The 27,131-nt window shown below is 35.5% G+C and overlaps 1 protein-coding gene across 7 annotated transcripts in view; it reads left to right on the forward strand.

Annotated features, from left to right (window-relative positions):
* Window positions 1–27,131, forward strand: part of HIVEP1 (HIVEP zinc finger 1) — a 138,428-nt gene that overhangs the window by 76,874 nt on the left and 34,423 nt on the right. For all 7 annotated transcript variants that reach the window (XM_077143294.1, XM_077143295.1, XM_077143292.1 and 4 more), the window contains one exon: window positions 9,938–9,991. In XM_077143294.1, coding sequence (XP_076999409.1) covers window positions 9,938–9,991 — 54 coding nt within the window. The remainder of the gene's footprint in view (window positions 1–9,937; window positions 9,992–27,131) is intronic.

Consider the following 27,131-nt stretch of genomic DNA (forward strand, 5'->3'; position numbering starts at 1 on the left):
TTCTCCCCTGTGAAACTTATTCCTGCAAAGGAAAAGCTAAGCCCATTAAAAATTATGCCTAAGAGTCACCCCCTGAGAACCTCTTTTGTTGCTCAGATGTGGCCTCTGTTAGCCAACTCAGGTAAACTCACTGCCCTCTCCACTACATGGGACATGACTCCCAGGGTGCCTGTCTCCCTGGAAATGTGGGACAGGAATCCCAGGGAGGAGCTGGGACCCAGCATCATGGGAATGAGAAAAACTTCTTGACCAAAAGAGGGAAGAGAGAAATGAGATAAAGTGTCAGTGGCTGAGAGATTTCAAACAGAGTCAAGAGGTTATCCTGGAGCTTATTCTTACACATTATGTAGATATCCCTTTTTAGTTTATGGTGTATTGGAATAGCTAGAGGGAAACTGTTGAACTGTGTTCCAGTTGCCTTGATTCTTGAAGAAGACTATATAACTATATAGCTTTTACAGTGTGGCAGTGCGATTGTGCAAACTTTTGTGTCTGATGTTCCTTTTATCTAGGATGTGGACAAATGAGTAAAAAAATAATAAGGATAACAAATAAATAAATAATGGGGGGGAGATAAAGGGGAAAATTGGGTAGATTGAAATACTGTGGGTCAATGAGAAGGAGGGGTTAAGGGGTATGAGATATAGGAATTTTTTTTTTCTTTTTATTTCTTTTTCTAGAGTAATGCAAATCATCTAAAAATGGTCATGGTGAAGAATACATAACTATGTGATGATATTGTGAGCCATTGATTGTATAATATAGTTGGACTGTGTATATTTCTCAATAAAAATATATATATTTTTAATTGAGGCTACCTCTCAAGCCACTGGTGCTTCCTAACGAGGGAGTAATCCATCAGAACCATTTGTCAAAACTCTTGAAATGTGTAGTCTGGGGCACCATTTCCTATGGTTTCTCCTTCAGTAGGTCCCTCTAGAAACATACAACATAATGGTTCTATAGAATTCTGCTGTATGGAGGCACCGTAATTTATTTAACCATTTCTCAAATATTCATTCATTCAACAAATATTCAGTGAGCACCTACTATATCGCATGTGCTATTGATTATTTCGTTTCTTTTTCTCTATTATGGAAAGCACTGAGGTGAATTATCATTTGTTTTACTCCTTTCATAGTCTCTATATAGAATTCCAAAAGTTGAATTATTGTATCTAGCATAGAGATGGTTTTCTTAATACCTCTGGCAAAATGAATTCTCAGAAAAGTGCTATTTTTGCTTCGACCAACTGCATCGTATGGTTCTAACTTCCTCTTATGTAAGAAGGTGGCTTCCAAATCCTGTATCTCCATGCCTGCAGTCTCCAGATTTATGTACCTAAACTGCTCTGAGGTTTTCACCCTCTGCCTTGTTTCCTGCCCCTTTGCTTTTCTGACCTAACGTTTCGCCTCCCTGAATGCCCCCCTCTCTCTCTGTGCTGTATCGTTTGTCTCCTGTTCATATTTAGTCCATGGATTATTCCTTCCAGAAAAGAATTTCAGGACCATTCCCCCTACATTTTCCCCTGTCTGAGTTCCCTCAGCACCCTCAAAACACAGGCAGCGACCATGTGATGCAGGAATTGCTTGTTTGCTTCTGTAAGTTCCTGTAGGTAAGGAGGGTTCATCTTTGCATATCCTCAGAGCTGGGACCCAGGCACTAGGAGTATATCGTAAGCCAAATGAAGTGTGTATTAAGGTGTTTACATTTTAGAAATTATCCCCTAGTCTTTCAGGTGACTGGGAAATTTGGAATTTAGAAGATTCTTAAGAAGAAAATTTTAGTGCATTGTTAGAGTTTATTCTTCTAACTGAATTTAAATAGCATTTCTTTTGATATTAAAATATTTATTTATAATACATGTTTTAGTAATTAGAGAAAGTATAAATGATAAAATGAAAACAACTTGTTGCAGTGTGTGTGTGTATGTATGTATCTCCCTATCTGTGTAGCACAAAATGTTTAGAATTTTGCCTTTATTTCATATTAGATTTCTTGAGCATTTTTACTATCAATATTTATTTTTTTTTAAATAATTGGTAGCTAAATAATACTGTATGGAAGTACTATAGTTTATTTAACCAGTCCCCTATTCTTTTACATGTACATTTGCTCCCCCATTTTTTTTTTACCATAAATGCTGCTGTAAATATTACAATAGCAGTTCACTTATTAAACAAGTATTTGTTGAAAGTCTAATGATGTAGGCATGTAGGCACTCTATTGAATAATAAAGAGTTAGTTTGATGAGGAAAGAAAGTGTGCGCACCGACTGTCAGAACATACTGTGATCCCTGCTGCCTGGGGTTAGAACAGCGCCCCCAGGAGAGCACGGAGAGACCTGGGAGAAAGTCAGGGAAGCTTCCGGAAGGAATTGCTGTCGCCCCTGAGATCCAGGGAACAGGCAGGAGCTCAGCGGAGCAGCAGGAGCAGATACATGTTTATTGGCTGGCTTCTTTGGGGCTATTTATTCGAATAATGCTTGTTTAATCGTGATAAAGAATAACCTTTTCTATTCGTTGTTTTTCTTAATACCAGAAATAGACGTGATTTAATCAAGTACATTTTGGACACTATTTAAATGACCTTCCCTCCACCCCTTGTCCTACTGGTATTAAAACTGTAACGACATGTTTCCTAATACTGAAACATGTCTGCATTTTATTTTAAATCCCTCATAGATATGATTTTAAACGCTTCAAATACATTTCTTGAAATACGTTGCTAAATCCATATCCATGAGCAAGATTTGGCAGTAGGTTTGTTTTTTCTGCCCCTTTGGTCAGATTTATTTTTTTAACAATTTTATTCACACACAATACAACCCAACCAAAGCGTGCAGTGACTCAGTATAATGCCATAATTATGCACTCACCACCACAATCAGTGTGAGAACATTCTCATTTCTCCCCCCAAAATGTCCCATAGCCCTTATACACTGCCCCACCCCACCCCATTATCTTAGCTTTGGTGTAGTGCCTGTGTTAAAATTGATGAAAGAATATTACAGTGTCACTGTTAACTATAGCCCTTAGTTTGCTTAAATTGTACTTTTCCTCATATACCACCCTGTTGTTAACATCGCCTAATAGGGATATACATATGTTCTCATTCATATGAGAACGTTCTTATATTTGTGCAGTTGACCACAGTAATCATCCATTATAGGTTTTGCTGTGCTATCCATGTCCATGTTTTGTTTATTTTTTTGTATGCTCTATGGTGGGGTAACATTTCATTATTTTTGCATGTGAATATCCCGATATTGCAGCACCATTTGTTGAATTTTTGTTTGTTTCGCTTGTCGGTTTGTTTTTGGGGAAGCGCATGGACTGGGAATCCAACCCACGTCTCCCGCGTGGCAGGCGAGAATCCTGCCGCAGAACTACCCTTGCGTTCCCCGAGCCCATGTTTTGTCCTCTAGCTTTCCTTCTAGTGTGATGTACACATTTGGTCAGGTTTTGATATCAAGTTCCCACCAGCTTTATAAAATGCTTTAAAACATGTCGTGTTATTCTGTACCCTGGAACAGTTCAGAAAATGCTTGCTTTCTTTCTTTGAGAGAATTTGGTACTAAAACCGTGTGAGCCTGAGACCTGTAAGAAAGGTGTTCTGTGGCTATGCTTTGGTAACTTTCTCAGTTACACCCGTGCTTGTAGCCATATCCATGAGCAAGATTTGGCAATCGGTTTGTTTTTTCTGCCCCTTTGGTCAGAAAAAGTTGTCATTCTAATCAGATTTTCTTCTTCCTGGAGCAATTTTGGTAATTTTATGATTTCTGCAAATTTTTACTCATTTATCATGCTTGTCAAATTCATAAGGCCTTGTATTGTTTTCATTTATATCAGGCATTTTTTTTTCATTTAAAATTTTACTGGTCTAGACTGTCGCCTTCCTACAGTCTTCCTACATTATTATAGAGTGTTGTCTTATTGAAAGACATAGTTCTAAAGACGTTTGACATCTGATTTGTAGGTTAAAATGTTACTTGTTCAGGTAGATTTATTGTCTGATTTAGTAGTGAAAATTAGGAATGATCTTCATTTAGAAGAGCCTGGCTTAGTGTATGGGATATATTTTTCACATTATGTCACTGTCATATATTTAGTCCTATTTAAGTAGCTCCAGCAGTTCACAGCAAGAGTAGGGACTCTTGTGCTGATGTAAAATGAAGGGAAGTAGGAGTTATGCTTTATTCAGTAGTATAAATAGGACAGTCACATATGGTGATTTTTTTTTCAATCAGATTGTATCTCTTTCAGTAAACAGATTTGAGTTTTACAGTTCATTAGGATATACTTCATAAAGTTTTACTCAAGGAGATTCCGGTTTGTAAAGTTAGGGCTAGGGAAAGGGGGAAGGCATATGGGCATTAGGGTGGAGGCTGGTTGATGTATCTCTTTCAGTAAACATAGGTGAGTTTTACAGTTCGTTAGGATCTACTTCAGAAAGTTTTACTCAAGGAGATTCCAGTGTGTAAAGTTAGGGCTAGGGGAAGGGGGAAGGCATATGGGCATAGGGTGGAGGCTAGTTGATGCCTCCCAGAGTGCCAAGAATGAAGCGCAAGCCCAGAGAATTAAGGTAGAAACCACATAAAGCTTTTAGAGATCTCATGGAGTAATAGCTTATTCGAGTGCTTTCAGTGTACTGGAAGTTTCCCAAAAACTGAAATCATGTGTAATGTTCAAGATGGTAAAATGCTGGATCCTTACGTGAAACTGCCTAATACCAATTTTTCTCTTTGGGGATAGGCTTTTTTATTTTTGTTTTTCAGAGTGCATCAGTGCTTGTCCTTGTCACTTGGCAGGGTAGTGTCAGCATTTAACTGTGTGCCACCATAAACTGTGCAGGTCCGTCTTATTGTCCTTTTATTATTGCTCACGAGATATATAACAATGAAGAAACCGGGTACTGCAGACGAGGTTTGGTGATACAGAGAAAAGAGGGGCAGGCTCTGATGAGGGTGTGAGGGCGGTTCCTAGAGGAGTTGACATACTGAGAGGGCGCCATGAGAGCAGGGTGCGGTGGGAGGGGCGTTCTGGGAGAGGGAGAGAGCTGCGCCCAAGTCACAGGGGTCCCAGAGAGCCTGTGGTTAAGTGCGGCTCACGCTGGAAAGGAAAAGGGAGTGGGGATGGCAGGGAGGAGGTAACGGGGTCAAGGGTAACAGGCTGTCCTTGTTAACCACAGTGGGGGATTTAGGCTTTATGTTTAGCATCAAATTGTTATTAAAATGATTCTTCAAAGCACATGATAAACTGTAAGCCCCTCCAGGAGAGTCATTCTCTCTACTTTGTACCTATGGCATCTCCCATTGCTACTGACACAGGGAAGGTAAATATTCAATAGAGTTAAAACACACAGCTTTTGTTGAACCAACTCTTAACAGTTTAGTGGTCGGTTCCCAGGCTTGTGCTGTACAGATCGCAGAGCTCTTGCGGCGTGGTGCTGAGGCATTTGAGATGGCAAAGAAGGCCCCACGTGTTGCCACTGGGTAGAAAAACGGGTCAAAAGGGCAGGAACTTGTTGTGAGCCTTTATTTTGAAGTCTACTTTGTTTTTAGCATTTTTTAATTATCAAGCCTCTTTCCAAGGATCCTAAGAGGAAACTTACTTCTTAAGAGCTCAAGGACTTTTTAATTTGCTCAGTGGTTTCAGATTACAGTTCACAAAAAAGGGAGCATTTTCTTTATTCATAGTTATTTAAGGGTGATGAAGATGAAAATTTTTCATTATTTTCTTGTATCAGGTTTTTAAAATAAGTAAGGCATTATGCAAGATTGTCAAAATGAACTTTTCCACTGATGATGGATTTCTGCTGAATTTTATTTTCGGTCAAAGAGGAACTATAATCAAGTATGGTAGCTTGGCGCTGTATACCTCAGAAAAATATGTTCTTTTTTTTTAATTAATTTTTTTTACTTTTTTTAAAATACCAAAAAAACACCAAACAAATGCAAACATTCGTAACTTTTGATCATTCCGTTCTACGTATATAATCAGTAATTCACACTATCATCACATAGTTGAATATTCATCATCATGATCATTTCTTGGAACATTTGCATCTATTCAGAAAAAGAAATAAGAAGAAAATAGACAAAAATTCATACATGCCATACCCCCCACCCCTCCCCCTCACCGATCACCAGCATTTCACTCTAAATTTAGAAAAATATGTCCTTTAATCTTTGTCCATTCCTGTGAGTATGAGCCCAATGTAAACAGGACCTTTTGATGAGGTTTAGTCCAGTTAAGATGTGGCCCAACTGAGTCAGGATGGGTCTAAATCCTACTAGTGGAGGCTTGAGAGAGAAGCCATAGGAAGCAGGCGGAAGCTGGAAATCTTCAGAGCCTGGAAGAGAAAGGAGAAGATGCCACCATGTGCATCCCCACGTGATGGAAAAGCCAAGGAACCCCAAAGATTGCCAGCCAGCGGGAAACTACCAAGCCTGTGAGCCAATAAATTCCTCCTTCCAAATCAACCCATTGTATTGTATTTGTTTTAGCAACTGAGAAACGAAAGCACCAAGTATTAGAAATAGTTGTTAGGCCAGAGCCTCAGATGTTCCATGATGAACACTCTTAATTTAGTTCTTGATACTGTTGGTGATCTTTCACTTTTCTGCTAAATTTTTTTTTTCCCCCTCTGGTTCATGGGCCAGGTATTGAACCCAGGTCTCCCACCTGGCAGGCAAGCATTCTACCACTGAATCATCTGTGTACTCCCTCCCCAAATCTTTTGTTTTTAGCCCTATTATTAATATGCATGCATTTCTGCATTTTACAGGAGATGAGAAACCTGAAAAGATACACTTTTTTCTCAGTTGCAGAACCAAAATATGACTTATTTTGTACCCCTTTCCTAGCCTGTTTGTTCTTTTAGTCACAGGGAAGAAATGGGCTCATCCATGTGTTGCTAGGATCTTACCTCCTCTGAGTGCGTTTAGTAAAAATGGAATGAATTAGTTTACATCTTAACTTAAATACAGTAAGAACTTGTTACATACTTTGGAGTTAGCCACATAGTATAAATGTCCATTTTGTGTAGCTGTATAACTGTTTTTCCTTTTAAGCAACTGCAACAAAGCAGCTACTGTTAATTTAAAATTTCTAAATGTATAGTTGTTGGTAAAATTGTTACTCCAGAGAACAGCGACATTGAGGCGGGCTCGAGAGGGATGGCTCAGTATCTCAGATTCCGGGTTCTGCTGTCCCATCTTTTCCCCCACCCCTCTGGACCCCTTTTAAGCTTATAATGAGAGATGTTCTAGCTGGCAAAGGTAAAAAGTGTGGTAAAAAGGACGTATTGAGAACTGTTTCCTTATATTTTCAAGCTTCAGGTCTGCAATCTGTTAGTTGAATCATGAAATCACTGGAGTTATTCAAGGCAGCGTTTTTCATTTTTATAGGAAAGGATAGAAAGTAGAGCATGGGTAAGTTTGTTTTTGCATTATGTACACAAATATACATGTGTAATGGGTTGGAATGTAAACATATTTCTTGCTATGGGCCATAGTGAATAAAAGGGTAAATATTACTTTAAATATCTGCAAACTCTCCTGCATGAGCCAATTAAGAGCATATAATAAATTATTACTTTTGCTGTAATTTAGGGCAGTCTGTTCACAACTGTTCATATTTTCCCAGGGCAATTTTAAATCATAGGTTAAATGTGAGCAGCAATTTTTTGTAAAAATTGTCTGAAGCAAACACTTTGAATGACAGCTGTTGCGAGCTCTCTAATTAGAGATTGAACTGGAGTATTCTACATAAAAAGCATTTATGTAGAAGCTTATTCCTGGCAGAGTAGAGTCCTAAATCAGTGGTCCCTATTTATGCGCTGTTATTATCAAGAGAAAAAGCAAATGTATTTGAAAATGTTAAAAACAAAGAGTGTAAATGTTAGACTGAGGTACTTTTTGTAAGAATTTATTATGTTATAGCACAATCAGAAGGCAGACAAATCGTAATATCCTAAATAGCTGTTGTTTGAGTATTTGTGAAATTGAGTTTTTGTAGATTTGAGCCACAATTGATTCTATTAATAAAAAGTTGATTTTTATTATGCAATGCTGAATATTTTGTGAGCAAAACCATTATCACTGTGAATAGACAAATACATGCATATATATCATTCATGATTCTTAAGTTTGGACAAACGGCTGGCAGAGAAATAATGGAGCCTTGGTAACAAAATTCCATTTTTATTTAAATTGGGTAATTTGATTATTTACAGTTTGAGCATCTGCAATGTATTTAGTGCATTCGACCAAAAATGTAGCCCTTGTCCTTGTGTTACTTATATTAACATAGATTATATCCATGCATTTGTTATTTTTCTCTTTGAAACAATGTTACTGCTAAATGCAGGACCCACTTTCTACCTTATAAATTTGTGGCTTCGTGGTGTGTTTTTTTCTTCCAGGGTTTCCAATTTCATTCATCATTTATTGAGAAGTAAAGTTGGTAAAGCAGAAATAGTGTGTTCTTTCCAAAGGTTGCCTCTACTCCAAAATCTTACCCTCGGTCTGATATTAACAGGCAGAAAATAGGGCATTTCTGTGGGGGACGTGTTTGTCAGGACTAAAATGTAGTTATTTTAGATGGTTGCTGAGATATCATGTCTTATATTTCAGACTAGCTTGTTCCTTTGTTCTGTCATCCCCACTCTGCCTTGATTTGACAGGCTGGTTGAATCAGTAGGCCATTGAAGGAAGTCTGATCAGCAAATTCTCTGAATTTCTGCTTTTACTACAAGGCTGATAGGGAAGGAGGAGACAGGTAGACCAGAGTTTGAAGGGCCCACGGTGCGGTCTGTGCTTTTTATTTATTTGGAGTAGATGCCATGTTGAAGGGCACATTTCCCACAAAGAACATTGTGAGATTTAGCATCAGAAACAGTTCCTGGTGGAGACAGAGTATAGCAGAAGGCAAAGGGTTTTATCTAAATTATTTTTTCATGGCTTTTTTTTTTCTTTTAACATGGGCAAGCACCAGGAACCGAACCTGGGTCTCCGGCATGGCTGGAGAGAACTCTGCCACTGAGCCACCGTGGCGCGCCCGTTTGTGTGGCATTTTATAAAATGTTACTTAATGATTGGTATTGTATTCAGTTCAGTACAAACTAGGTACCCTGGAAATTTTGCAAATGTTACCATTTCTAATTAGCATTTGGACCCATGCATTGAATTTGGAGTTCGTTACTGTCATAGTCATTAAATATTTATGTCCTTTTAAAATTTAAATTAATTTCCACCAAAGTAGGACATGCCCATATTTACAGCATTCAATTGTGCCGGAAGCCTCAGAGGGAAGAAATGAGGTATCTGAACCCACACTTGCCAACCTCCCTTGTCCACCCTGGAGGCATCACTCCCAAGGAATGCTTGGTTAATTACTGCTTCTGGGTTACATCTTCATGTTTCAAAACTGCATGCATAGTTTTGATAAACATTTCTACAGTTTATTGGTTTTGTGTAGTATCTCTTGAAAGCAGCATTCTGCCTTCCCACTTGCAACAGATAATATTCTAATTCTATTATGAAGGCTTGGCAACAGTGAGTGTATACACTATTCACGCCTCCTTTTCTTGTTTTCTTGTCCTTTCGTTTCTTTCTCCGATTCTTGCTTTAGGTCTGGGGTCCTCTGTGGACTTTGTTTAGTCTTGTTTCTAGCTAGTAGGCATTTTTTTTTTAATCTTTTGAACAAGAATCCCTATTGGATACTTATGTGTCTTCATAGGGATTAGGCAACTAGATATTTTTTAGCTATAGTTCAGTATTTTAGTAATTGTACTCTAATAGTTTACATAAATTTATTTCATAAACAATTCATTCAACCAATATCTATTACTGTATGTAAGGCACTATTTATAATTATTGTATTTGCTCTATTGTATTTTTACATGTCTCTTAATTTCTCTTTATTTTCCTTAGACAAAATTGAAGAAGCACAAAAAGAACTTAACGGGGCAGAAGTTTCAAAAAAAGGTAAGTTAAAAATCAACCCCAATATGGACTGTTCTTCAAGAGCTTCCTATACAGATACATTATAATCACAACCTGACTAAATTCATCAGTGAAAACATATCAGAAAATCAATAATCACCTTAAGCCAATAAGTATTTGAAAAATTGTGGACTTTGCCTTATAAAATGTTTTGGATACATTAAACATTCTGTAATTGTTTCCTACATATTAATATATTCCTGGCTGGAGTATGAAAGCTTCTTGTGGCTTTTTATTAAAAGTTTTGCTTATAAGACTGTCTGATAGTATAAAGGATGTGGATGGGTATGTGTTCTAGTTTGCTAGCTGCTGGAATGCAATATACCAGAAACAGAATGGCTTTTAAAAAGGGGAGTGAATTAAGTTTCAAGTTTACAGTATTAAGGCTGTGAAAATACCCAAATTAAAGCAGGGCTGTGGAAATGTCCAATCTAAGGCCTCCAGGGAAAGATACCTTGGTTCAGGGAGGCCGATGACATTCATGGTTTCGCTCTCAACTGGAAAGGCACATGGCGAACATAGCGACATCTGCTAGCTTTCTCTCCAGGCTTCTAGTTTCATGAAGCTCCCCCCGGGGTTTTTGTCCTTCTTCGTCTCCAAAGGTCTCTGACTGCGTGGGCTCTGGTGGCTCTTTCAAAATGGTTCCCTCTTAAACAGCTCCAGTAAGCAACCCCACCTCGAATGGGTGGGGACACATCTCCATGAAAACCACCTAATCAAAAGTTATCCCCCACAGTTGGGTGGGTCATATCTCCATGGGAACAATCAAAAAGCTCCCACCCAGCCATATTGAACGAGGATTAAAGGACATGGCTTTTCTGGGGTATACCACTAATTCAAACCAGCACAGTATGTGTTTATGTATGTGTGTGCAAATGTGAGTTATGTGATGTAATTTTTTGTAGTTGCAAAAACCTGAAAAAACTAAAACAATCTAATGCCAAGTCAGTGGAAGAATAGTTGAACTGTATTATATTTGTATTTTTGAATACTATGTAGCTTTAAAAGATGTTACTCTTTCAGTTGACATTGATGATTTGTTGCTAAATAGCAGAAATGAAATTACAGTGCAGCATGTAAAATATCTCCTTTTTTGTTAAAGCAAATAATAAAGTCATGTTTTTATGTGTATATATGCATGTATGTATGTAAATGCTCATGCATATACTATGGAATTAGACAATGTGTAAGAGAATTTATACACAAATATATTAACAGTGGTGAAAGGAGAGGCAAGGTGAGATGATTTCACTTTCTTATTTGTCTTGGTATTGTTTCACCAGTCACAATGGGTATAACTGTTTATTAAAAATAAAAACTTGAAGGAAAAATATGTGTTTTCATCGTAGAAAGCATATTGATTATTTTTCTAGATAATATTAAAAATTACATTAGAAGTATAACATCTTATAGGGGGAGGGAAAGATAGTGAGTTGGATAGTATTCTAACATTGTCTTTGGTAAATAAAATTTGTGTTCTCTTAATATTATTGGACAATGGTTGAAGTTCTCTTTATGGCATTTGTCTTTTCATTTTCACTGTAATACCTCCTTATTACAGTGGAATATTTCGCACAATAATTTAACCATCCACATAGGATACTGATTGAAAGTTTTTTTTTTAATCTTTTAAATATAATTAGCTTGCCAACTAGGTATCTTGAAGGAACACAATGTCTTGCTATCTGAGTTCTCCATTCCTTGGACCTGCTTGCATTAAGACTCCAAGATTGTTGGGGGTTCGTCTTGAAAATAGTTGTGCTGTGATATGTAGCTACTTTAAAGTATCTTCCTTCATTTTCATTTCCCCCCCTTCTTCCGTGGGCACTCTGCAAGATTCACATCAGATCTGACCCTTTAGTGACATTCTTGCCAGAGAAGAAAAAAGCTCTAGAAAGAGTAGAGAAGTCTCCATTGATATGCTGTCCCTTTGCAAGGTTGACTTAAGATCTCTTCCCTAGATTGCTGTAGACATGAAGCACCTAAGACACTCAACTCTAAGCAACCCTACTTTTTTATAGATGGCTTTTTTTTTTCACATCTAGTAGTGGTTTCTAGCTACTTCATGTAGCAAAGTAAATTTGTGCTTGTTTTCCTTTTCCTTCTCTCTTACCCTTATGGAAAAGAGTTTTAAGAATAGTGAATTAAATGCCTGATAGGAAGGAGGAAACGAAAGAAAGGTTCTAGAAAAAGAAATTGGATAATGAGGTTCAGTAAAATTGAGTGGGCTACATATGGCAGGCTACACTTATTTAAGACCTACGATGAATAGGAAGTGAGCATTGTTCTGTGCAGTTCACTGCTTAGAATTACTACTTGGCTTTCATTTCTACACACAAATTCTGGGTAAATTAAAAAGAAAAGAATTTTCTTCTCAAATAAAAGTAGGGAATAATACCAGTTTCTCTTGAATAGCATGCCATAAAATCTTTGAGTAATAGAGGTGTTGAGATTTCTCACATCTTTTCTTGCCGAATTTTCTATTTTATTAAAAGAAATTAATTCTTCCTACAGAGGATATACTTTAAGAAACAGAGTCATTTGTATTTTTATTTCTTACTTGTCACGAGTCATCTCAGACGACTTTTTCACTTCTTTTCTGACATACTTTTGGTTTGCATTCTCCCTGAAAGTTTGACCAAATCTAGCTTTTTTTCTATAGTGATAATAGTGCTCAGATTTTTATCTCCATCAAAGATTCTGTGGTCCTTAACTTATTTGAAGTTTTTTCTCCCCTTTTCTCCTGTTTTTTAGTCACTAGGACAAATTATTAATTTATGCAAAAGCATCTAGTGCAGTGATGGCCTCTTTAAATTAAAAAAGAAAAGAAAACCTGCCCATTGATAGATTAAAATATATGTATATATAGCATTTTAAGGAAAGGTTGATCTGGTTAATGTGATATGGTGGCACAGAAACTGACTTTGCCTGCCACACACCAATAGAATAAAAAAATGCTTTAAATTATGTTAATGTACTTATTTTATTCCTTATTTCTGCTTGTGAATGAAAATCACGACTTTAATTTATTTTTATTGTGATCAATTTGGGGATAAATGCAGCATGCAGCATTCACACAGTTCTCCATGTCTTTATGTTCTGTCTTACCATATCTACTTGTTCTTAAGATGCACGGTGCTTAACTCTGGCTCCATTAAAAAATTATCAAGGATGACTTAAAGAGTGAATATCACAGATCTAGTAATGGAATGTATACAGAATAGATGGGAAGAAATACACAGATCAATTAGAGCTTTTTCCTATTGTTTTTTTTTTTTTTGCATGGGCAAGCACCAGGAATCAAACCCAGGTCTCCAGCATGGCAGGCAAGAACTCTGCCCGCTGAGCCACTGTGTCCTGCCCTTTCCTAGTGTTTCTTGAATACACTTTAATTATCATACTTTGTTTTACATTTTTATTACATCATACTTGATATATATATATGTATATATATAAATTAGCATATCCCCAAACTTTATTTTTTCAGTTTTGTCTGAATTTGAACTTTAAAAAATGAAATGAAGTATAGTCTTCTGCAGCTTTTTTTCATTTAATATTGTTTCTAAGATTCATCTGTGTTGTTGCTGTAGCCGTTTCTTTCCACTGCTGTCATATTTTATTGTGTGAAATGAGTTATTTTCCATTCTGCTGTTGATGGATTCCTACCTTTATGCTATAACAAAACAATGCAGCTCTGAATAGTCCTATATTCTGGTACGCACATATGAGTTTTCTAGGGAATATGTCGGCAATACGGATGGATGTTCAGCCTTACAAGATGATGCTAAATTGTTCTCCAAAGTGGTGGTATCAATTTACACTCCCATCATTATCAATGTCTAAACATTCTTTTTATGCTATCCAGTACTTGGAATTGATCTCTTTATTATTTAGTATTTTTTTTCTGCTTTTGAAGCCTGTCTTCATTTATATTCCACCTTCTTGAAGTGCTTGCTAGCATTTTCTGCCATTTTTAAAATTGTTATCTTATTCTTAATATACTTTAGATAACATTCTGTTACTGCATTATGTGTTTCTGTTTTGGGTTTCTTTTTCTTTCTTTAAAGGGCCTGTTAGTAAATAGACATTCTTTATTCTGATATTCTCAAACTATTAATCTTTTCCTTTTACAATTATTGTTTTGGGGTGTTTTGTGTTTTTTTTTTTTTTTTTTTTAAGAAATTCTTTCCTACCATCAGATCTTTTTTTTTTTTGCATGGGCAGGCACCGGGAATCGAACCCAGGTCTCTGGCATGGCAGGCGAGAACTCTGCCACTGAGCCATCATCACACCACCCCCTACCATAAGATCTTAGGTACATTTTTTTCTATGTTTTGTTCTTAAAGTTTTACCTATCTCATTTCAGAGCAAAAATTCATCTGGAGTAGATTTAATTTTTTTAAATACAGTGTGAATTAGGGTTCTAATTTCTTTTTTTCTCCCCAAACAAATAACCATTTGTCCTTATAACATTTATGGACTGGGCTCACCTTTTATTGTCTCTCTTATGTTAATTTTCCATATAGGCATGGGCTTGTTTCTCAGTTTTCTGTTCTATTCTGTTAACATGTATATCCCTGTGCCTCTATCACAATGTGTTCATTACTACAGTTTTATTGCCTAGATTTATAGTAGAGCAAATTTCCTCGTTTACTTCTTCAGGACTGTTTTGATTATTTTGAGGCTTTTGCTTATGCATTTAAATTTTAGGACCAGTGTTTTAAAAACTTGTTGGAGTTTTGTTTGAGATTGTAGTGACTTTAGGGCAAACTGCCCATCTTCACGATTTTCAGGCTTCCTTCCCATGAAAATAGTATATTTCAGATACTTGGGTTTTTTTTTTTTAATCTTATAATTTTCCATATATGAATCTCGTACATATTTTGTTGGACTTGTTCTTGGAATTTTATTTTTTTGTTGTTAATATTGTTGTTTTTTTCCTTTTGTGAATATTGTTTTCAGATTCTTGTTATTGGCAAATCAGAATGCAGTATATTCTTTTATATCAACCTTATATCCAGCTGCCTTGCTGTGCTCTTCCTTACTCATTCTGAAAATTTATCTGCAGATGCTTTCAGATTTTCTTGTAGACCATCTTGCAGAAAATCATATCATTTGAGAGTAATGAAAACTTTGTTTCTTCCTTCTCTTAAATCATTGTTTCTTTTATTCATTTTTCTTGTTTTACTGAACTGGCTCTAGTAAAATTCCAGTGGAAAACAGTGTTGTCATCCTTGTTGTTTTTCTTGATTTTTAAGGGAACACATCTAATATTTCACCATTAAAATGATGTTTCCTTTATCTTTTAGTCGGGGGTGGATCCATTTATTTGTCCATAGCTTATGAGGTTATCTTCTATTATTTGTTGATTTAAAAAATATTGTAAGGGTGGTACAGTGGTGGTGCAGTGGAAGAATTCTTGCCACTGGAGACCAGGTTCGATTCCCTGAGCCTGCCCATGTCAAAAAAAAAAAAAAAAGATTGTAAGTGGCTAATTTTAGCAAATGTTTTTTCTTTGTATGTAGAGATAGTTTTATGTTTCTTATCATCTCATTCTGATATTAAACCTCACTTGCATTTCTTTGATAAAACTGATTTGATCATAATGTTTAGTGTTTTTAAACATATTGCTAGATTTGGTTTGGTAATGTTTTGTGAGGAATTCTGCATCCATGGTCAAGAGATACTCATCTGTGTTTTTTTTATAATTTTCTTTGCCCAATTTTATCTGTATTAGTGCAATAGAATGATCTGAAGACGATTTCCACTGCTTCCCACAGAAGTGATTATTTAATATTGTAATGATAGCTTGATAGGCATCTGAAAACGTATTTTGACCTGTGGAAAGAGTTAGAGGTAGATTTTTAACTACCAATTTAATGTACTTAACAATATGGACTAGTCAAGCTTTCTCTTTTTTCTCCAATCAGTTTTGGTAAGTTTTGTTTTTCTTATAATTTAGCCATTTCCTAACTATTCACATTTATTGGAAAAAACTCATTTATATCATTATTTTATTCTTTTCAGTTCCTGCTGGATCTATAATTGTGTCCCCATTTTTTCATTGCTAGTATAGTTCATTTGTGCCTTTTCTCTTTTTCTTGATTAGTCCTGCCATAGGATTGCCTGCCCATCTTCCTCTTTTTATTGTATCAATTTCTGGTTTTCTCTGTTGTGGCATCATTTTCAGTTTCATTAAATTTTTTTTCTTTGTTTTTTTTTCCCTTCTTTTCCTTTGGGTTTATTCTGTTATTCAAGCTTTGAGTTTGAAGCTTGGCTCATTCATTTTTCAAACTATATTTTCTTCCAATGGAATCAAAGCTATTAATTTCCTTCTAATTTAACCACACCATATAGGCTTTTATATTTACTGATTTCATTAATTTCTGTGCTGGTTTCTTTGACTCTAGTGTTAGGGTGTTTTCTCATATGGATGAGGATTTTATGTCTGGTTTTGTTAATGATTTGACTTAAATTACATTGTGATGTTAATTGTTTTTTTAAAACCAGTTAGGATTTCTAAAATTACTTCCTTTCTGTTTCTGAACACCATGAAATCAAAATTTTCAGGGAATGTTCTATGAAAATACTGCTAGATTTTACGTTAGAAATCTGATATTTAGCCTTTTACAGATGAATTCACAATTTTTACAGATGAAAGAGGTGACGTTAAAGATTGCTAAGTAGCCATAGCGAAAGGCATGCAACCAGAAAGTGGCATGAGGAGGATTCAAGTCCAGTCTTCGGACTGTGCTTGTCTAGCATCCATTCTGCACCGTAAACGGGTAAGAGTAGAGTTCTCGTTGTGGTTGGGTCTGTAGGACAGCGCAGAACTCAGAAGTTCCAAATTACTTTCTGAGTGGTGGGTTTATGATAACAGCCACCTTAAAAAATGTTAGACAATTCCCCCCCCAAAACTCCTCAGGTTTCCAACAATGGTGGGGATTTTAGGCCAGCTTGCAGTGCGATCTTTTACAGTATTCTGTCTCAAGCAACAAAACCCTGAAATACTACCATCATCACTAGCAGTTTCTTTAGAGAGCAGTGGTATCACTTTGTTATTATCTACTGCAGCCACCACAAAATTTTTATTTAAAAAATTATTTTTGTTAATCATCTCTTTTTACCATGTATATCAGGGTAATATGTCCTTATATATAAGTTGCTATATAGGTTAAGAAATATATTAAGCCATCTGTGCTGGGGAAATAATTGAATGACATCAAGACTTGTCCTCAGAAGTCACCAATAAGTAGGGTCTTGGTTAACATAGGTGTAGTTGATGACCTGGGAGGCCCTCCTGTGGCCCAGGGGGCTTGAGGGAAGTTAGGTTAACTAACCAGATAAAACTAGACCACCTAGTTCAGAAGTGAGTGGCAGACTGAGGAGAAGCACTAGATTATGAGCTCTATAATTAGCATATAAATGAGAAAGCTTGAATTTGTTCTCCTATTTTCCTAGATGGTTTTTTTTTAATGAAAAAGTACCTATATAATATAAAGTGAGTTCCCGCAAGAGTGAAAAATATGGGGTTCCTGTTTTTTTCTTTTTTAAATACTAGGTATGGTATTTAAAAATTAAGCAGATGCTAATTTGGAATAGTATCTTATGCAAATAAGACAATACCATAATGTCAGTAACACTGTCTTCCATAAAAATTCTACTAAATTCAACAAATAATTTTTAAGAAATGCAAAAGTATTCTTATAAGTTAGGGTGATGAAGTCGTTTCGAAGAAAGACTAACCTTTGTGGCATAATGGAGAGGCTGGACATATATATATTTTTTTTAATTAAAAAGAATAATGTTAATATAATAAAAGGTAAGATTTAAAAATGCTTTACAACAGTCTTGGAGAAAATATGTATGATAAAACAAAACCTGGTTGTCTTAGTTAAAAATGTTAAGAACGTGGAGGAACATTAACAACTTAAAAAGGAAAGCTCACAATTGATATATCCAGAAGGAAAGCTAGTGAGATGTCTGAACTGCAGAGTATTTTTAAAGGAATCCAGTTTTATTATTTTAGTATTATGGTACGCTAACTACTTTAGTCTTCATTTTTTGACACGTTGTCATCTTTGGGTTTAGAAATTAATTAATTGAAAGTAATGTATTTTATAAGTCCGTTTAGTGGATGCTTTTTTTTTTTTGCATGAGCAGGCACTGGAAATCGAACCTGGGTCTCAGGCATGGCAGGTGAGAACTCTGCCTGCTGAGCCACCGTGACCCGCCCTATTCAATAAGTTCTTATAATGCATTAGCCAATTTTTAGCCCTGGGAAAGAAAGTCTAAACCCTAAAGGAACCCAGCAGCTGGAGTAAAAAGAAGAGTATACTCCTTAACCCTTGCCCACCCCATCATAAAATATGAAATTATAGAGTAAAAACTCATAAGATTTTATGTAGACTGGTAACAGTGCCTAACAAATTCATTCCCCTTGAGAAAACAACAGATTTTCTGCTTCTAAGAAAATAAAGTCAGCTCTTTTTTCCTTTAATATCATATTACTTAGAATTTCAAATTTAAATATTCAGGTATTGTGAAGTGTTTCTTAGTAATAGACAATGCTGTAAGCTTGAATTATAGGAAAATCAGCTTCGTATGTGATAATTATTTGTGCCATGTACATGAGTTAAAGATTTCATCTGTCAACCCTGTCAATATTTGGGGATTTAAAAATACCACATCCAAAGAGAACATTGCCTTTTAGGTAGTCTGTGCCAGTTTTACAAAAATTTGCGTACTAATGAATCAACAAAGGATTTTTTTAGTTCATTTGTGTAAAGTAAATAGTGTTATTCTGTTTTCACTGTGTTTAAATGCAGAAATCTAAAACTTTGCTACCTATAAATTATGAGAGGCAAAAATCCTCAAGATTACCAAACAATGATCAGTACTATGTATTGGTCCATTTATTAAATCAGAGACTTAAATAGCTAATATGACTTTAATTTTATGGGATAATTCATAGGCAGGCTTTCATTTTTTTTTGAATTTTTGTAATATATTTCATTGACTTTGAAGTGCTATTGACCATAAGATGCACAATGATTTTATGCACCATTAAGAAAGAAAAAAGTTACTGTCAATTAAATTATGACACTGGGCTCTTATAATTGATTAAAGATGCATCCTGATTTCAAAGAGATTAAAAGAAATGTATATAAAACATTTCTCTTAGAATCAACATATTTATGTCCTCTGCCTCATTTTATGATGAGAGATGAAATATTTAAGATCATATTGTATGGATTTCACCTGCTTTGGGGACAGGGTGTGAGAGGACTGTGCAAAATAAAGGGATGGATTTCCTTCTGGGTCCTCATGGAAAAATGATAAGATAAAAAAAATGCAGGTCATTTTTTTTAACTTATGGTTTCAGTTTCTTCTATAATTGACCTCATGGCATATCCTTGGTATTTTCAATGTAAATAATGTTACAGGATAATTTAAAAGAAAAACATATGTTGCTATTGATAACTTTTCTCCAGCTTTGCTGCTGTATTTTATATAAAACATAGTAAGCTTGGCTATCTATTACCTACATAGAGACTTGTTCTTTTTCTCATATATCCTCATATCAGAGAAGGCAATGCTGGACGTGTTGCATGAAATTAGGAATATAATTTTAAGGGAGAAAGGATAGAAAATAAAAGTGAAGGGAGGTGAAATAAATTGAAGACAGCGAAACCACTGTGCTGAGAAATTCTAGAAAATAAATCTGAAAAATTAAAAAAAAAAACAAAAATGGAAATAACAGAACACCTCTTCACCAAAATACAATATTCTTTTCTTACCATTTCACTATTCAGAATGTATTTTGTGGGGCTATATTGTATGTAAAAAGAATATCAGATTCTGGAGGATAACTTAAAATTCTGCTTTGACTACCAGGCTTGGGCTATGAAACTAATTATTTCATTTAAGAAAAGATTTGGGAGCAGCAAGGGCATCTGTGGATGAGTGAGGGGAGGGTAGGAAGAGGACGAAGAATATTTAAATGAAAACAAATGCATGTAGTAAATGTTTATGCATACATGTATACATTTCGTAAATATTTATGCATTGCATACATATACATTTATGCATCTCCATATATTATACATATATCCATTTAAAGATGGAGACTGGGTCAGAGATTATACTGGGCATACAGCATGTGACACAGAAGGTAAGGGGGGATATTTCTAAGTCTCTGGCTTGGCTGAAGTGTCCATTTTGGTAGGTCCGCCACCAAACATGTTGTTAGTCACTTGGTAGATATTTAACACAATCCTTCAGTGGTTTTGCATGGCTCTTCCTGTGGAGACCAAACTTTAGAAGACAAGCTGTAAGACACTCACCCCACCACATTCTTCCCTCTCCATCCCACCTCGCCATACCATTCTTCTCACGGTGCCTCCAGTTCTGCTTCTCCACTCTCATATCCCCATGCACACGTTCTGATGCATGCAGTAGGTATTTGGCAAATATTTATTGAATGCATGAAGATGGAGATGAGTGGATGGGTAGGTGGGTAGAGAAGGATGGATGGATTCCTTAACATAATGGGCAGGACTTTAAAAAACTGTCTACTATTGCTTTCCTTTATTTCCACACTGTGGTTATATACATAATTCTTTTTACGTTTCCTGTTGTAACCCAGATTTGCATAGCTGGAGTATATTGTTTCATTGTATTAAATTATCTAGGGTAGTGATATATGAAAATATATTATGTATGTCACTCTAATAAAAACAAAGACTTCATTCCCTGACCTTTAATGGAGACTATGGTCCGCTCCTGCGAGCTAATCCTTAGGATTTTATTTGAACATTAAGACTATTATAATACTCTCAGTGTAGTTACTTTATGAGATAATGACATCTTAGTTAACCTGGTGGCATTGGATGTTGTGATGTCCTAAAGAATTGAGGATCCTAGATTTCTGAAATTTTAATAGTACAGCCCCAACGGCTTTCATAGTACAAATATTTATCAAACAGATTTCACGTTTCCCTGGTCTGGAAACAGACAGCAGGTGCCAGCAATTTGAGCTGTTATTATTGATTTGGGGTCAGGGGTATAACCAGTTCTGTGGAGGCCGTAGGCGGGGATAGGATGGGACAAAAGCCTTCCTGATACGTAACATTTGCCCATATAGTGCAGATGCTTCCACCATGGTTAATTTCAAGCTGCCAATGGGGTGACTTGCAGAATTCCTGAATATTTAACAGGAACTGTGTCTTCAGTACATCATGGCTTAGAGAAATCGTTATTATACTGAGTTCTTCTTGTGGATTCAGCTATGGGAGGAAAGACATAATGCTAACTAGGTCCTAACTCTAAGTTTAGAGATCTTCAGACTTTCTTAGAAAAATCACTAAGGTCTTTGGAATCTTTCTCATGAAAGTGAACCAAAAGGATATAAATTTTAATGGTCTTCAGGGCAAGGAAATGTGACTATTACTTTGTAAAACTGTTTGAATCAAATTGGATCAATCTTTTACCCGGTGATTTTCTTAAACCTGTAGAAATTTATCAGGCTATTGGATTTTATTATCAATTGTCAGTGATCTTGTTAGCAACATTTGAATTTTTATCTTTTACCTCTCCAGCTCATTAATTTTCTCTTTCTTTCTTTTTACAAACCTTATTATAAGACATTAAAACAAGTTACAGTAAAAGAAAATGTGCTAGTTTCAGAACATCTTATATCAACTGTTGTCATTTACTCTCTTTGCTAACCTGGATGTAACATAGCCAAAGACAACCTGTCTGGAATTACAAGATTGTTCTTACAACTTTCTCGGAGGTCCTTGCTAGAAGCCAGGCAAAAGTGAATTTATCAAACTGGCAAATAAAATGGTTTATATGGAAAGTGCATAAAGACACACTTGCTCACTTCTTAGCTTCTTTAAAAGACAAATTATATGAAGTGATAATTATAATTTTACAATGTATTGTTAGGTTTTAACATTTATAGTTGTAATAATATCACAAACAGGGGAATAGAGAATAGAGCTTATGGGAATACAATTTCTATGTCTTACTGGAATTGAGTTAGTATAAAACTAAAGTAGATTCTGATAAGTTCAGGTGCATATACTAAGCCATAGAGCAACCAGAAAGGAAACAATTCAAAAACTATATAGTGAAAAAATCATTAAAGAAATTAAGATAAGACATCAGAAAATAGTTACTTAATGTGCAAGAAAATAGTCAAAGAATAATAGAACAAGAAATAAAAAGCACACAGCATATAGAAATTTGGAACACGAAAAGTAAAATGGCAGATGTAAATCTAACGATATCAATAATAGCATTAAATGTGAATGGATTAAACAATCCAGGCAAAAGGCAGAGGTTGTCATAATGGATTAAAAACAAGATCCCATAGATGCAAATAGATTGAAAGTAAAGGATGGGGAAAGCTATGCCATGCAAATATATATTCATGTCATGCAAACAGTAGCAACTACAAGAAAGAGTGGTTATATAAACACCAGACAAAAGTCTTTACAATAAAAAATATATATTACTGAGATAAAGAGAGACATTTTATAATAAAAGAAGAGTAAACCAACCAACACGATAAAAACATGTTTATGTTATAAACATATCTACAGAGTCCCAAAGCGCATGAAGCAAAAACTGACAGAAACGAAGGGAGAAATCGACAACTGAACAGTAACAGTTGGAAACTTCAATACCCCAGTTTTTATAACGGGTAGAGCAACGAAGCAGAAAGCCAGCAAGGAAATGGAAGACTCGAGCCACACTGTAAACCAACTATACCAAATAGACATCTACAGAACACCCCACCAAATTAAAGAGCAGAACACACATTCTTCTCAAGTGCACGTGGAACATTCTCCAGAGTAGACCAAAAGCTAAGCCATCTGACAAGCCTCAGTGAATTTAAAAGGAATGAAATAATACCAAGTATGTTCTCCGACCACACTGAAATTTAATTAGAAATCAATAGCAGAAAAGCACACTTACCTGAAAAAGTTCTTCTCGACTTCCATAATCCCCAAGAAAGAGGAGAAATGGCAGTCAGCTAAGCAAAACCTCCAGTGTACAAATGATTCAGTGATTCAGGCTTTTTAACAAGTAGAGGAACATTGCTGCTGAAATTTAATACAGGTAATTTTATATTAGAGTTTCTATCTATTCATGAGGAAATTAAATGATAAAGGCACTGAAAATGTTTTCTTTGATACAGAAATAGAGTTTGCTGCTAAAAAAAAAAAATGCTATTCCTCCAAGAATAAAAAAGTTTCAAGAAAACATCTCCTTACATAATCAAGCAAGATAAAAAATATAGTTAGAGGAAAATATGGAACAACTGTCTCCTCTTTTTTTCTTTTTTTTGAATAAGGTAGTCAGAACTTTTTAGCAGCTGGAACTTTCAGCATAAAAATGCACTTGTGATGACTCACTGTTGATACCTCATCCTACTCTTTCTGCAGGATATGCTTATAAAAGAGATTAACTATTATTTTGTTTTTTATTTATGTTAGTTTTTCTTTATTTTAATAGTGTTCAGCTTATTTAAATAATAGTTTCCTATTAATTTATTTCCAGATAGGAAAATGTTAACATTTCAGCAATTATCACAAAACATAAAATATAGTTTTTTTTTAATTTGAAGAGTAGTACATATTTAATTTCACTGATTTTTTAACAACTCATATACCAGTGCTAATTCTGGCCATTCATATTATGGAAAATAGATGCCAAAGTGCTGGTATAGCCGTTTTATTCTAGTATCAATAATAATAATAATATCAACAGCATCAATAATGATGGGCTAAATTTGGAGTTCTGGGCACCACACCAGGCTCTCTCCATGTATTATCACAAATAATCCTAACAAACAACCCCGCAAGGTGCCATTATCTGCATTTTACAGATGAAGACACAGTAACAGAACTTACCCAAGGTCACATCGCTAGTAAACGGCAGAGCCAGGAATTACACCCAGGCTTCCTGTCTCCAGAGTTCACTAGAGGACATGCTTGAGCAGTGATGTTTCAGAAGAAGAATGAGCACAATTGGTAACTGGATCTGAGAGGAGGCTTTGGAAGCTGTCTGGATGGCAGTGCCAGGCACTGAGATTGCCCTCTAGGTTTTACTCTTTTTTCATGTGTCAGGACTTAATTGGCTATATTAGGTAGCTTTCCATATATTTAATATTCTGGAAATGTTTATATGAGTTAATGTTCGGGTGTTTGCGAGAGAATTATATTAGTATGTTTTGAATAATATATTCTTATCTCTTCCTCAGTGAGAGGACTATTCAAATTCACCTCCTTGGGTCAGTTTCACCTATAGCTTAAGTTAAATCCAATACATCATTCCAGTGTTCACACATATTAAGATAGAGCATAATCTTCAAATAGTTTTAAATGTTTTTTCTGTGTTTATATCTTATCCTTTTTTATTTCTAAGAACATTTGTTTATTGATTAAATGGTTTGATTTAATTATCACTAATTTATTTTTGAATTTTATTTTTTTATTTATTTATGGATTTAATTTTACTTTTTCCTATCCTCTTACTGTATTAATTATTTCACTGAAGTCATGTATTAGCTGCTTAGAAAGTTTTCTTTTGTATACAAAAAAGTTCTAGAATTATGCATTTACCTTTGCGTGATTAACCACACAAATATTTAAGTATCTAATTTGTCTGTATATGCTATATTTTTGTCTGGATTATTTTCAATTGGTGTTAAATATGCAGTCATTTATTATGTTTTTAATTTACTAACTGACATTTTGGGGTTGAGTATTTCGTATATGTATTTATTTCTATGAGAATAATACATTTACGTGATAACATTAAAAAATACAGAATAATTTTAGATGACAGTTTCTTTTTTTATTGTTGTTAAAACCTATATTATTTTTCTACTTTCTGACTATTCATAGCCTGTTAAAAGTGAATTCAATATTTCCTTGTGTAATTATTTTTCTGAACAGTTTTGCGTTATGTTATTTGTTATGTTTTAAAAGTTTAATAATGTTGTATTTTGTCATTGCTTAAGCCTTTAGCCTAATGATTCTTTGTCTTATCTTCGGGTGGGAATTGACATCAAATTCCACTTATTTTCATTTTTGCTTTTCCTTTCATTGCTGATGCTAAACTTATTCCTTGTTTTCTATTACTTGGCTAATTCTTTCATTAACAATATTTCTTGAGTACCTGCTAAGGGCTGGAAATAGAGGGATGATTAATAAAGACAAAATCTTAGCTTATATCCTGTTCGGGGAGATGGTCAGAAATATGTTAATAGATAAATAGGGCACTTTATAGTGTGATAGTAATAAAGGAAATGAGCAGGGTGGCTGGACCATATAGTGGCAGCTATTTTAGGCAGGGTAGACAGGAAGGCATTTCTCTGGAAATAACATTGGCATACTGACCTAAAGGTTGAAAATGACCCTGTCATTTCAAGAGTCGAGAAGAGGGAGGGCCTTTCAAGCTAGGAAATGCTGAGAGATTGGCTTGTTTGAGGATCAGAAAGGAACTCATGTGCCCAGAGCATAAGTGGGTAAGGGGGAAATGGTAGAGAAAGAGGTTGGAAAGGCAGTCAAGAGCCAGATGACAATTCAGTCTTTTGGCCACATTAAGATGTTTGATTTATATTCCTTGAGGACGAGGAAGAACTTGTTGGTGAATATTTGCTTGCTAACTGAATTCCAGGTCTTCTCCTTTGCATTCAGTTCCCACCCATGACCTGGTTCTAGAATACCTTTCCAAAGGTGTCTCCCACTCTACCAACATATAAACTACAAAGTTCTTATACAGAAACTACTTACTATTCTGTAGGCCTGCCTTATGCACTTTCCCTTTATACCTTGTTCATGCCATTTCCTTGGCAGTATTTCCCTCCACCCTTCAAGTCCTTTAAGGCTCGAGTCAGTCATTGCTACCTCCATAAAACCTTTCCCATTGTTTCCTCACTTCATCACAGTTTGTAGTTCCGACAGTTGTATGGTAGATTCCTGTTCGTATCTCTGGTTTATTTATCTGTCTTGCATTTTCAGTCTTTCTCCATGCTGACTTTTACTTCCTGTTTAGAAACTTGTTCAACCCTCCCTTATCCTAAAGAAACCTTCCCTTAATCTCCCCTTTCCCTGACACAGGTAACTTACCTTTCTCGTTTCCTTCACAGCCATATTCCCAGAAAGCAGTCTGTATTTACTGGCCCTTTGCTTCACCATTCCATCCCTCACTCCTTATTCTTTTGTGATGTGTTTTTTTTTTACCCCAATACCTCACTGACACAGTTCTCAGGAAATTACGTCCTCCTAATTCCTATGATTGCTAAACCCAGAGGCCTCTTGTTAATTTTCATACTATTTATCTGAATGTAATGTTTAACCCTATTGGCCACCTCCTTCTTAAAAGTCTCTAAACCCTGACTTCCTGGGCACATCACTATCACATATTTGGTCTTATCTTTCTGATTACTCCTTTGTTCCTTTTATTTCTAGTTCATCCCTGAAGTTCCTAATGTAAGACTTCTCTTCCAAAGTATTCTCTCTCTGGGTTATCATTTATGTACTTTTACAAAAATAGCTTTCGCTATCCTCTCAGAGCTATGCCTCTAGCCCATACATCTCCTAGGAAAAGGAGAGCATATGCATGTATATTTAATATATCATAAATTTTCATATTATTATATAATTTACATAATCATTTTATATGATTGTGTAATATTATGTTAAGTGGCTCTGCCATAATTAACCTAACCATTTCCCTATTGAAAATTTCTAGTCCTGGATTCCTAGCTGTAGTTTACAATTCTCCACATGTATATTGAGTCTGAGGTTCAGTGAAATGGGAAGTGAATTGATTTTTTTTCCCCCTCCCAAAACCTTGGGAGGAAAACCTTGACACAATCTTTGGCAAATCTTTCTCAGGCTCTTTTGCTTTTTATCAGCTCAGAGGTCTACTGTCACTCCTGGGCTGGGGGTAGCATTTCAACTTTCACATGAACTGCTGAACTACTACTACCTAAACTACTGGAAAAACCTTCTAAAAGGTCTCTCTACCTCTGATCTCTTGATCCTTTGACCCAACATTCATGTTCTCAATTGTTAGAGAACAGGTAGTATCTGGGACT

The sequence above is a fragment of the Tamandua tetradactyla genome, chromosome 25 (genome assembly GCF_023851605.1).
Source record: "Tamandua tetradactyla isolate mTamTet1 chromosome 25, mTamTet1.pri, whole genome shotgun sequence".
NCBI lineage: Eukaryota > Metazoa > Chordata > Mammalia > Pilosa > Myrmecophagidae > Tamandua > Tamandua tetradactyla.